Genomic DNA, 13,370 nt, shown 5'->3' on the forward strand with positions numbered 1-13,370 from the left:
TAAGTGGAGAAGAGGCAGCGGAAATCTGATGCTCAACATCTGTACTTATAGAGAGAAAATCTAAGATTTTAAGCTAAAATTAATAATATAGACAGTGTCCCTTTCTGATGAGGGCATGGTGACCAGGGACTAAATGTATACCTGTCCTGAACAAGATGGCTTTATTTGGAGCAGGGCAGGGTCAGAGCAATACCTGATGCAGTGAGAAAAGCAGAGAAGCATCAGCCCCAAATGAACACATCGTCCTAGCAAGGTGCAGTGATAAGAGAAAAACATAGAAGAGAAAACGAGCATCTGCTCACCCCTTCACATGTCCAATTGAGAGAATCAAGATTAATAAAAATAATTCTTTGGAGAATGATTCCACTCTATCCTACCCTGTTTTGCACCAAACAACCTCAATAACCTTACGGCAACAGTAGAATAACTTTTCTTCTTTTTTTAAAGGAAGCAAAAAAGACGATCTCTGAAAATTATTTTAAAATAAAAAATATCCTGGCCTGCGCCTCCCCCCACTCCACCCCCATTGCACTTTAGATGAACCTGTGATATTGTAGCAATGGCCCTTGAAGTGCAGTGGGGAGGTGATTTAGGAGAATATTAAAGGCAATGTGGAGATTCAAGGCGCCTCTCTCAGGGAGATCTGGAGAAATACGCAGCACAGATGGGCCGAGCAGATTAAACATTTCCGTCACATTGTTTCCAAATTGTGTTGTGGTGCCTGAGGCTGGTACTGCGGTCAGAGCAAAACAGAGCGGTGCGGGGCTGCGAGCTGCACAGTTTATGGAATACATATTAATACGCTGGTCTCACATGGTATCACAATTCTATCCGCTCGGCAATGGTGCTGTCTCTATTGTTTCTGAATTCCGCACTTGGCACCTTGCTTCCTCCCGTCTGCAAAGTGTTCACCTTCCCTTTATCCTTCCTCTCTCTTTTAGGCAAAGTTCAAGTTGTATGTTTCTTTCTCATTTCTCTCTTCCACACAGCCCTGTACCCCCTGCCCTCTTCACTTGGCGGTTTTCCTGTCATGCACATTCCGTGTTTTGTACACACTCCCATGACCAAGACTGCCCACTGTGTCTGCTTTGTGCACAGGTCCTGCACCCTTGCCTGGCTTTGACTTTGTAGTATCCACTCACACCCAGTTCAGGACATCAGTTCAGACTTGAAGCTGAATAGTCACCTGGACTCAGGGCTCTCAGACCCTCCGTCCAGCTGACACATTCCACTTCTCAGAACTCTCAGCTTTTAGCCATAGTGAGCTTTGTGGAGTTGCCATGTGCTCCCTTCCCAGCTGCAGTCGCTGGCCATCCACCTTTCCGCGCCCCCTTTCTTATACTCAAAGCCCCCGTCCCCAACCCAGGATCCAGGCTCACCAATGTCCAGGTTAGCAAGTTCCCTGAGATATGACAATAAATAAAGCTAGTTCAGTTGAGGCAAATTTAATGATTCCTTTTTATTATGATTTATAGACCAAAACTTTGAATAATAGAAAAAAGAGAAAACGATTGCCAAGACCTTAAAACACTGTGTGAAACAAACAGCCTGGAGAGGCCGCCAGGCTACCCAAGGTTTCAGCCAAGCGTTGGGCTCAGATCCTTTCACAGGTTCCAAAAGCACCAATCCACTGTCGACCCAACTGACCACTTCCTTTCTCCTTCGACAAAAGCTCTTCATAAAACTGTTTGTCCTGAAATATGGGAACCTGTTTGTCTGTGGTGAACAACTGTTTTTCTCAGCAATTGGAAGGGTGCTGAGTTAGAGACCTCAATTTATTTAATAATTTTTGATAGCCTTAGAAAGCATTAAATTTCCAAAGCTGAATTTCAGTAGAAAGATTGCAGTCCAACCCAGAGTAAAAATATGATATTTTTGGCTGACCTTGGAATATTACTCTCTACTCTGCTTTGGCATTCAAATTCCCGTCTCTCCTAATGATAATGTATGACGCACAAGCACTAATAAGAGAAATAAGCAATCATAAACCAATAATTCTGTGATTGATTGGTCTTTCTTAGACATATATCAAGAATTTATTGATCTTTCATGTTAGGGGCTGATTGATTGTTCTCTTGAAGAGGAATTCTCTTGTTTACAAGCACTGATATAGTGAACTTTGATGGTTAAAAGAACAAAAGTATGAGACATTTTCTGGGAATCTTGTTCCACAGAGGCTTATTGAAGCTCAATTCAATGTGAAAAGAGAACGTTTCCATTAGGAACATTCTCAGGGGAAAAGAGGGTGTCAAGCAGCTTGCTCCAAAAGCCATCATGTGGATTTGAACAGAAGCTACGAGAAGACACCACAACTTTTAAGTCACATTAAAGAGATGGGGCCTTAGAAAGGATAAGCAAGCGTGGTCAGCCTTTTAAGCAGGAACAGACTTGGCAACTGGAAGGCTGAAGCCTTGAAAACCCAGCATGGCGAGATTCTTGATTTCCTTTCCTTTTGTGTTTTAAAAGAGGGAAGTAGCGGGAAGATGGCCACACTGGGCCAAAGTGCCGATCCAGGCCAAAAAGATCATGCATGTTCCCGCTAAAGTGCTGACTGATGAAACAGAGGGTTCATAACCCTTTGAGAACGTGATGAAAGGTCTGGGACCTCACCCAAGGGACAAGACACATGTACACATGCACACAGATTTTACACCAGTTTCAAGGAAGTCAAAGATCCCTTCACGTCCATCCAGACATGCCAGGGGTTCACAGACTCCAGTTTAAGAATCTGTGCCCTAGAGAACGGTGATTTCCTTTTGCTGGAACAGCCTAGGATTCACTGAGCCTAGAAATTGAATTCTCATCCCAAGACAGGGTGGTCATTCCAGGTCATGTCTGTGCTACTCCAGGGGAGCCATGGAAGAGCGTATACAAATAGGAACCAGCAGGGAGGAGAGAAATTAAAATGTAGCAATCATGGGGTAGGGGCATTTAATCTCTTTTAAGGCTTATGATAGGCGCCCGCTGGTTTTCCCCCTGACATCCCCTGACACCTACTGACAGGGTATTTGCAGCACCACACAGGGACTCAGGGCCCTGTGACGGGAGGAGCATGAGGAGGGCCGTGATAGTCTTGAAACCATAAACAGCGATAGGAAACCACTGGAGCAGAGTCAAGCTGTGCGGTGTGCCCGTGGTTGGTGGCCATACTGCTTTTTGTTTATAGAATTTGCTGTTCTTTTTATGGCAGGTTTGGTAGGGCTTTTTTTTTCCTTGTTGATGGAGATTAGCAGCATAAATCCTTTTATTGTGGTGTGCAAGCCTCCATAAACACTTTTGATTGTTGCTGATGGTAAAGGCTGTGCCTATTTCAGGTTCCCCCAATAATCTGCTCATCCAGGCCAAGAGCCTCTCCAACCAGATTAACAGAGTCCAAATAACTGACTTCGTGTTTAAGACTCCTTCATTTGAGAGGCTCAAGGAGATGGGGCAGGGTTGATGTTGAGGCAAACCAATGTTTAATCATGCCTAGAAATATTTATAATGAGAACAAACCACACTGAGTGGCTTCTTAAAAGATTTTGTGGCAAGAAGCAAGCACTGATGTAAAAGATTTGTTTTTTAAATAGCTTTTCATATTCTTATCCAAAGCATCTTCAATTAACCATTTTGTATAATCAATGTCTTAGCTCTACCACACACGGTGTATAGAGTTACGGAGCGGGAGCCTATATAATTCTGGTTCCCTCACATTGTCACTGGTAGGTATGCACCACCGCCCCCCACCCTTGATTGAAGGTAGAGACATTTCTGCATTGAAGATTTCAGGTCTCCGGGACCAACTCAGGCATTTTTCCAGTCAGTCCTTCCAAACATCTGGGCAAAAAGAAGTCAAACTTTATTGAAAATGTTGATCCCAAGAATTCAGTTATCTCTGCCATCCCAAAACTAAAATCCAAGAATCAGCAACTTAATAAAAATGCAGTAAATTAGCACCTCTAGACAAGAGCAGAGTTCATTCAGAGCTGGGGTCTGCCTGACTGAGCCAGTACTCTCTCCATTTTAATAGTTTAATAAAAATTAGCATAATTAACGAACATCTGTATGATCCAGAGTGGTGCAATTTGGCACTTGGAAACGAGGGCTTAAACATGATTGCTGTGAGTTTAATGTTGTTTTAATTCTTTTTGGCACTGTGCAGTGAAATAAACGTTTGGTGGTGATAGTTCTCGGCCGGATCTCATTTGCATTTTTCTCCCTTTGATTATGAGCAATTGTGGACTCCCCAGCAATTCATCAAAGTAGAAATTATTTTAAAATACCTCGTGGTGTTCAGACTGGGCTGGAGCAATGCATGGGGGTGGGGGGCGGTGATAGGAGAAGAGAAGGCTAGAAATTTTCCATTCATGCTTTAAACATCTCAGCCCTGCAGCCTTTTTTGGGTATCCAGCCAAGGGATGAAATCTGGAAAAGCCAGTCAGATCCCAAGACCTGTAGGTGCTTTGATTAAACTCCTAGGCTCCCACAGCAGGATGCATATGGTCTCCGGGACTGTGCCGTCCTCCTTACACTTCTGCCTGCTTTTTTGTTTTGAAGGGCAGAGAGTTGATTCCACTCTTCGCAGTCCTCACCGCTGTGGTGAGACTACTACCTCTGTGGTCGGCAGGGTCAGTGCTCCCCTCGAGCAAGGGCGCACTGCCTGGGAGCCCAGCCTTTGCAGGTGTCCTGCTGGGCCTCGTCTGCCTCCTCTTCGCACCCTGTTCGAGTTGGCAGACAGCACCTTCCCCAGGCTCAGTCTCTACTCCTGGCATTACAGCTAAAGCAGGATGCTGCCAAGCGTGAGTCAGACCCAGAAGTCTTGAATGGTCCCTGGGGAGAGAATGCCCGCACTGAGCCCCTCAGGTGATGAAGCTGGCAGCATCCGGCAGGTAGAAGACCACGCCTCACACCTATGTAAGCAAGCTGACTGTCAGAGGACCGTCAGACAACACGGTGCCCACTATCTCCAGTGAGACAGCAGAAAAGCTAAAGCTGGAATTTCTAAGACAGAGCATGCGTTCCCCTCCACACAACAGGACCCTAGTGGACACGGCCATTGCAGCAACATGCCAATGGGAGGCAACACCATAGGAAAACTTAAGGCAGAAACTGCCCTAACTTCAGTGCTGGGAAATAGCAACATAACTTGTATCAATAGGAGCTTAAAAATGTTCTAACATAGGAGTTCCCTGGTAGTCCAATGGTTAGTACTGCAACTTTCACTGCTGTGTCCTGGGTTCAATCCCTGGTTGGTGAACTAAGATCCTACAAGCCTTATGGTGTGGCCAAAAAATAATAATTATAAAAATAGAACGTCCTGACAGGCATAGGCTGAGGAATTCTGGGTAATTTCCCATACAGCAATGCGGGCTGTGGGGGGAAGCTGGCCTCCCTCCCAGGGAAGGGGGCAACAAGAAGATGCAGTGGGGACGGTGAGGGAAGGAGGGGACACGTTCACTTATTTAAGACTGATTTTTAAATGCTAACTCCCTGTTCCTTTTAGGATCAGCTCAGTAGTCTCACTTCTTCCTGCGTCTTCATGGTATTTAGGGAGCCATTTGGGAAACTATCTCTAAAGGCAGTTGCTCTCTTCCTGCCACAGTCACCAGGGAGAATCTTGGAGTTGGTTGTAACTAAATCTGCTCAACTGAGAGTGTAAATTCCCACTGCTCCCCCTTCATTTCTTCATAATCTCATTTTTTTGTTGTTGTTGGCTTCGAGGCACGTAGGATCTTAGTTCTCCAATCAGGGATCAAATCTGTGCCCTCTGCTTTGGGAGCAAGGAATCTTAACCACTAGGGTCCCTTCATAACCTCATTTAACAAGGTTTTTTTGGGTCCCATTCTGTGCCAGGCACCATGCTGAGTGTGGGAATACAAGAGCAAACAAAACCATCAAGGTCTCTGCTCCCACAGAACTTTCCACCTAGTGACTGGCCCTTAGACAAAGGCCGGCAGATACAAGGCAGCATGATGAATTCTTTACTGGAGAAGCGCAGGGCGCAGCGCTGTGGACCACAGAGCTGGGCCCCCACTCAGTCAGGGAGTGGCAGCAAGGGGTCTCTGGAAAGGCCAGAGAGAGTTAGGAGTTGGGATCTGAAGGCTGCTTAGGAGTGAGCCCCCTGGAAGGGAGGGGGAAGTGGAGGCTAAACAGACACAGGAAAGGCTCCACAGTGAGAGCCTGAGGCCCAGGGGAGAAGCAGAGACAAACTCTGTTTTACTAAGAGCTCACTAGATTTAGGGGATAAGTGACAATGAGTGGGACTAGTTCATGCAAGGTCTTGTCCATCTTTTTAAGAAGTTGACAATAGGCACTAGGAACTCAAAGGCTTTAGGCAAAGCAGTGATATTATCAATGTGCCTTTTAGAAAGATTCTGGCTACAGAATGAAGAGTAGATTGGAGAATAAGAATGGAGATACAGAAACCAATTTGGATATTGCTTCTGTAGTCTTCAGGAGAGGGGACAATGTCATGACTCTAAGCCATTGCCAATGGGAATAGAGAGAAGTGGATGGAGTCCAGTGATATTTTGGAAAGAGAATTGACAGAACTTGAGGACTGATGGGAAATAAATGGGGAAACAGTGGAAACAGTGGAAACAGTGTCAGACTTTATTTTTTGGGGCTCCAAAATCACTGCACATGGTGACTGCAGCCATGAAATTAAAAGACGCTGACTCCTTGGAAGGAAAGTTATGGCCAACCTAGACAGCATATTGAAAAGCAGAGACATTACTTTGCCAACAAAGATCTGTCTAGTCAAGGCTATGGTTTTTCCTGTGGTCATGTATGGATGCGAGAGTTGGACTGTGAAGAAAGCTGAGCGCCAAAGAATTGATGCTTTTGAACTGTGGTGTTGGAGAAGACTCTTGAGAGTCCCTTGGACTGCAAGGAGATCCAACAAGTCCATCCTAAAGGAGATCTGTCCTGGGTGTTCATTGGAAGGACTGATTAGCTAAAGCTGAAACTCCAGTACTTTGGCCACCTCATGCGAAGAGTTGACTCATTGGAAAAGACTGATGCTGGGAGGGATTAGGGGCAGGAGGAGAAGGGGACGACAGAGGATGAGATGGCTGGATGGCATCACCAACTCAATGGACGTGAGTTTGAGTGAACTCTGGGAGTTGGTGATGGACAGAGAGGCCTGGCGTGCTGCGATTCATGGGGTTGCAAAGAGTCGGACATGACTGAGCAACTTAACTGAACTGAACTGAGGACTGATTGGTAGAGGGTGAAATTGGGAATGACTCTTGGGTTTCTGGCTTGAGTAATTGACTGCATAGTAGTACCACTCACTGAGACAGAGAACACAGGTGGTAAAGATACTTCGGAAATGGAAACCAAAGGGCAACATGATGGTTAAATTTAGGACAGAATGAGATTGAGAAGCTTGAGGAATATGCACTTGGGTTTTGGGATCCAACCCTTAGATCCGGGCTGGAGCTATTGTTGTGTCATTTACACAGGAGGTATGTAAGACTGCTCAAGGAAAGCACATCAAATTGGAAGAAGGCCAGGACAAAACTCTGGAAAATCACAGGAAAAGGAAGGATAAAGGAAGATGAGAATGAAAAGAAGCAACCAGAGAGGTAGGAGGGAAACCAGGAGAGTATAATTATAGAAATTAAGAGAAGAAAATACGTCAAGAAACATCCACAGTGCCAGGACTGCTAGAGTTAAGGATTGAAAAGTATTCACAGAATTTGAGCAATAAGGAGGCTATAGAAAGCGTAAGCAGAGAAGGCAATGGCAGCCCACTCCAGTACTCTTGCCTGGAGAATCCCATGGACGGAGGAGCCTGGTGGGCTGCAGTCCACGGGGTCGCGAAGAGTCAGACACGACTGAGTGACTTCACTTTCACTTTTCACTTTCATGCATTAGAGAAGGAAATGGCAACCCACTCCAGTGTTCTTGCCTGGAGAATCCCAGGGGTGGGGAAGCCTGGTGGGCTGCCGTCTATGGGGTCGCACAGAGTCGGATGACTGAAGCGACTTAGCAGCAGCAGCAGGAAGCGTAAGTGGAGCGATGAAGGCAGAAGCATTTACATTACAGTGGCTCAAAGAGTGAATAGAAAGCAAGAAGTTGAGGCAGTAAATGAAATAAATTCTTTTAATAAATTTGACTGTGAATTGGCAGTTTGCATAGATAGGCTAGTCTAAATAGGAAGTAGACATGTGGTGTTGTTTGAGTCGCTAAGTTGTATCCAACTCTTTTACAATCTGATGGACTATAGCCCGCCAAGCTCCTCTGTCCATGGGATTTCCCAGGCAAGAATATTGGAGTGGATTTCCATTTCCTTCTCCAAGGCATCTTCCCGACCCAGGCATCAAACTCACATCTCCTGCATTGGCAGGTGGATACTTTACCACTGAGCCACCAGGGAAGTCCGCGGACATGTGGTAGGAACTATTTAATAAGTGTTTCCAAAGACAAAAGAAACCTGAATACACTTCAGTGCTGATGGAAGGAGCCATTTACCTTAGAGGCAGACATCAGACTTCTCAGAACCTGGTCTCTAAGAAACAAAGCAGAGAGTTACAAGTGCATAACCAGGGGAGGGACGCTTCCTCCACTTTAATTGAAAAGAAGAGTGATTCTCAATACAGGTAAGTTCCTGTTTTGGTGGCTGAAGTTTGACGGATCTGATAGCTTCTCTTTTCTCTTTGAAGGTAGAAAAGAGGTCAGCTGCTGAGAGTTAGGGGAGAGGCAGAGTTGGAAGAGGGGAGATCTGCTAAAAGAAACAAAAAGATAATCAGTTGACCCAGAATTTTATTGTGTCAAAAACTTGGTTTTCTTTCTTTTTTCCCTAGATCTCAGCAGTCAGCTGTGCAAAAGATAGATCCAGTTGAAGTGGAATACATGTACCTCCCATGTATTCCTAATATCTTCCTTCAAAAGAAGGAAAGCGTGGCCTACTGCATGCAGGAGTAGTTCTGTAACGCCCCTCATCCGCTGTGCTTTTGAGCAGCTCTTCCGTACTCCCGGGGCACTGCTCGCAACCCTGCACTGCCCTTCTTTTAAACCCTCTCAATCCCCTTGTTTGCCCCCTCCCTGCCTATCATGTCCTGCCTGTTACTATTGATGTGCTTGTCAACCTCCCACCTATTCCAGGGGAGGCATCTAATGTTTAGAGCATCTACTATGTATCAGACGCTGAATTATTTTCACTTCGGCGGCGTCACTTATGTCCCCCACCACACAGAGGAGGGGTGATGTTATCCCAACTCTTACAGAAGAGGAAGTTAAAGCCAGGAGACCCTCCGGTCACATGGCTACTAAATGACCAAGTAGGGACGAGATCCCAGTCTGTCTGACTCCAAAGCCCATTACTCTGTGCTGTGAGCTCCCAGGGAGCAGGCAGTGTTCTGACTCTCACCCATCTCATGGGAACTCAAACAGCACTTTGCACATGGAAGAAGCTTGGGAAATATTATTGATTTGAACTATGACCTGACTCCCTGCATACGTTAGTGCTCTGGCATTTTTGGGTGTGCCCAGCTGTCCCCAAAGAAGCTCTTCTACTCTGCTTGGTAAAAGACATGCTCTTTAGATTCAGCCACGGCACCAAATATGCTAAATGTACAGTGTAGACAGAAAGATGCCGAAAGGAAAGTAGAGTTTGCTTGCTTGCTTCTAGATAACTTTTTAGATAATTTTTTATTGATTTATTTTATCTTTGGCTGTGCTGGGTCTTCGCTGCTGTGACGGTTTTTCTCTAGTTGCGGGGAGCAGGGGCTTCTCTGCAGTTTCAGTGTGCAGTGAGACAGGCTCTAGGGTACCCGGGCTTCGGTAATTGTGGCATGTGGACTCAGGAGCTGCAGCTCCCAGGCTCTAGGGCACAGGCCCAGTAACTGTGGCACTCGGGCTCAGCTGCTCCGAAGCACGTGGGATCTTTGCAGATCAGGGATCAAACCTGCGTCTCCTGCTTTGGCAGGCAGATTCTTTACCACTGAGCCACCAGGCAAGCCCTAGATAACTTTTAGTAATCCCATCAGGAGTCTTAATGAGTTGTACTGATAGTGTCAACAAAGAAACCACCCAGCAGACTCTCCAATGTGATCAGGAACAGCTTGCCTAAGATTAACAGAAGCAGGACTAAATTCCAACCGAAACCATCCTCTGTTCATTTTTCAGGAATATAGTATGTATGGCTGGTGGGTCGGAGAACTGAACAGCCTCATTGGGATTGTTCCAAAGGAGTATCTCACCACTGCCTTTGAAGTGGAAGAAAGATGAAGCCCAGGTATGAGAACCAGGCCAACAGATTCGCTGGCCATGCCTTCATTTCTCTGTGAAGGATGAGAGTTGCCAGTGAAGTAACTGTTCTTCATTTCCAAAAGTGATGACGGTAATTTACCATTGAAAGAAGCTAAGTCTGTAATTGTTTTACCTAAATTGGGGGACTATGTCAGTCAGGATTAGATTCAATTACATGTGACAGAAAACTCAAAATAACAGTGATTTAATTAACACAGAAATTTATTTTTCTCTTCTGTAAGAATCTGGAGGTAAGTAATCCAAGGTGCTCAGGTCCCGGGTTCCTTCTCTTTTTGCCACACTGCAGGTGGTCAGCATTGCCATGGTTACCTCATGGCCCAAGATGGATGCTCCAGTTCACAACTATCATGTCAGTATCCTACCCAACAGGAAAGAGAAAGGAGACACGCACCCCTCTCCTAAGGACACTTCACAGATGTTGCACACACCACTTCTATCCCATTGGTCAGAATTCAGATATACAGACATACCAAGCTACAAAGAAAGTTTCTTCTAGGTAGAACCTATGTCCAGCTTAAAAGTGGAGTGGCCGGGAGGAGGGGAGGCATTAGTAAATTTAAAGGAGATAATAAGTATTGGAGAGCAATTAGAAATGTTTGCCACAAGAATGGATCTGGGTTTCTTTATCTACAGCTCTCAAATCCCGGGCAACATTTCCCCCAAATGCCCATATATTGCAATATGATTGGCAAGGATTCCTGTGGAACATAATCAAATTAACTTTTAGGTAATAAAAAATATGGGCTTCCCTGATGGCTCTGCAGGAAAGAATCAACCTGCCAATGCAGGAGACACGGGTTCAATCCCTGGGTCGAAAGGATCCCCTGGAGAAGGAAATCGCAACCCACTCCAGTGCTCCTGCCTGGGAAATGGCATGGACAGAGGACCTATAGAACACGGGGTCGCAAAGAGGCAGACACGACTTAGCAACTGAACAAAAAGACTATGGGCTGCATTTTATGAGCAAGAACCACATTATACCACATTAAGCAGCAGAGTGAATGCATGCTTTGGGTGGGATAACAACGTGATTAGAATTAGGATGGTGGTGGAGGACACCAAGGCTAGCATGACGTCACCAGCTCCATCTTCCAACCTGAAACAGGAGCTGCCCTTATTGAAGGGGTGAGGGGTGACACGTGACAGTGACGCGGACGGGCCTGGGGTCTTCCAGACCGGGGCCCACTCCAGAGGCAGCAGCAGTGTCCTCGCTGCTCCTTTAGGACGCTACGTAAGGAGCAACCTTACCCTCTAATGTCCTTGTACAATCGCGAGGTGCCAGCTCGGGCCTCTCACTCAAGGTCTGACTTTATGACTTTCCCAGTGAGGACTCCATTTCTAGGCCCTGAATGCAGACGAGCTGGAGTTTCCCTTCAAATCTAAACAAATTCTCCCTACTTCACTCTCTCATTTATTTAATGACAAACTTGTTTCTCTCCTCATTCTCTTTGACCCAACAATTCCACATCTAGGGGTTTATCCTACAGGTACACTTGCACACAGGCCAAATAACATACACACAGGTTGCCTGTAGTAGCAAACCACTGGAAATGACTTAACGTTCACTAGAGACCTCCCCAAGGAACTGAGGTAACTCATAGAATTGAATACTATGCAACAGTAAGGGAGAAAAAAGGCGCTCCAAACCTATGGAATACATTCTGAGATATGTAGGTAAGTTAAAAAAAAAAAAAAAAGTAGTAAAGGGTAGGTCTAATTTGCTCCATCTGTGTAAAAAAGGGAGTCTCATCGCTTCTGTATGTATGAGCTTGTATGAGAGATCACTGGAAGGAGAAAGACGATAACACTGCCTCCAACGACAGAGAAATTCCATGACTGTGAGACAGGGTAGGAGGAAGACACTTTTTACTCTACACCCTTTTATATCTTCTATGTTTCAAATCATAAAAGCAGATTTATGTGTGTTTCCCCCTTTAGGACACACATCCTTCTCTCTACCCTGCCTTTATGAAGAAGCAGAGAGCCCACTCCCTACCCCTGCCAGCCCACCAGCACCACCAACTCTTCTCTTTAGAGAAGAGACTCAAGCCACTGACACCCCTGCCCAGTGAACGTAAACCACCGTAAGAGAAGAGACGAGGCCTCTTCAGCCGACCTGTTACTAAACCCGCCTCCGCACAGCTGAGCCATCGCTGGACGTGTCCACACGCCCACCTCTGCCTTTTCCACGGTCTCAGAGAAGGTGAGAGAGAAGGAAGCCTTTGGAGGAAGAAATTGCTGGTTGCTTTGGCTGGTTTCAAAAGCACAAATAAACTTCTGATTTGGTTCTTTACCCTGTGTGATGGAGTTGTTTCTTTTTGTAAACTGGTATCAAAATGCTGGCTCTGGGCATTCTTAGCACCTCCAAACAACATGGGAAGGGACAGCCCAAGAGAAAACGAAAGCCCACCTACTTGGTTATTTTTATCTTTTGTGCTCACTCTGTCTGAAATGAGACAGGGCCAGAAGCAAGTTCTTGGAGTCAGCACATTGGAGAGTTCCTTTGGGGGGTCTCAGTCACCAGCCCCACTGTGTCCTGCAGGCTGAGGAAGTGCTGTGGGGAGGCTTGTGTCTACACAGCCCTGTTTCCTTTCCGTTTCCTGGGGCTAACCCTTGGGGTGTCTGTGCCTTGAAGAGGCAACAAAACATAATGGCTAAGAACATAACTTTGAGGGTTTCCCGGATGTCTAGTGAATGGGCATCCACTTTGCAGTGCTGGGGACACCGGTTCGATCCCTGGTCCCAGAAGATTCCACTTGCCTCAGAGCAACTAAGCCTGTACGCCACAACTACTGAGCCTGCACTCTAGAGCTTTCGAGCTGCAACTGCTAAAGCCAGTGCACGGCAAAGAAGGCCCAGGACAACCAATAAATAAATAATTTTTACAGTTTTTGTTTAAAAAAAAGAACATAACTTTGATGGAATTCCCTAGCAGTCCAGTGGATAGGACTCGGCACTTTCACTGCCGGCCCAGGTTCAATCCCTGGTTTCCCAATCGTGGGAACTAGGATCCTGCAAGCCATGTGAGGTGGCCAAAAAAAAAAAAAAAGAAAGAAACTCTGGAATCAGCCTGGAAACAAATTCCTCACCTTAGAAGGGGTGTACTCCACCTC

At 45.9% G+C, this 13,370-nt stretch overlaps 1 protein-coding gene across 2 annotated transcripts in view; it reads left to right on the forward strand.

The window, feature by feature from the left end:
• The window catches only part of SKAP1 (src kinase associated phosphoprotein 1), a 304,772-nt gene extending 292,222 nt beyond the window's left edge, over positions 1-12,550 (forward strand). For both annotated transcript variants that reach the window (XM_070389735.1, XM_070389736.1), the window contains exons 12-13: positions 10,114-10,222; positions 12,196-12,550. In XM_070389735.1, the coding sequence (XP_070245836.1) occupies positions 10,114-10,215 (102 nt within the window). In that variant the 3' untranslated portion in view covers positions 10,216-10,222; positions 12,196-12,550. The remainder of the gene's footprint in view (positions 1-10,113; positions 10,223-12,195) is intronic.
• Positions 12,551-13,370: the final 820 nt, after the last annotated feature.

Source organism: Bos mutus, chromosome 19 (genome assembly GCF_027580195.1).
Source record: "Bos mutus isolate GX-2022 chromosome 19, NWIPB_WYAK_1.1, whole genome shotgun sequence".
Lineage (NCBI taxonomy): Eukaryota > Metazoa > Chordata > Mammalia > Artiodactyla > Bovidae > Bos > Bos mutus.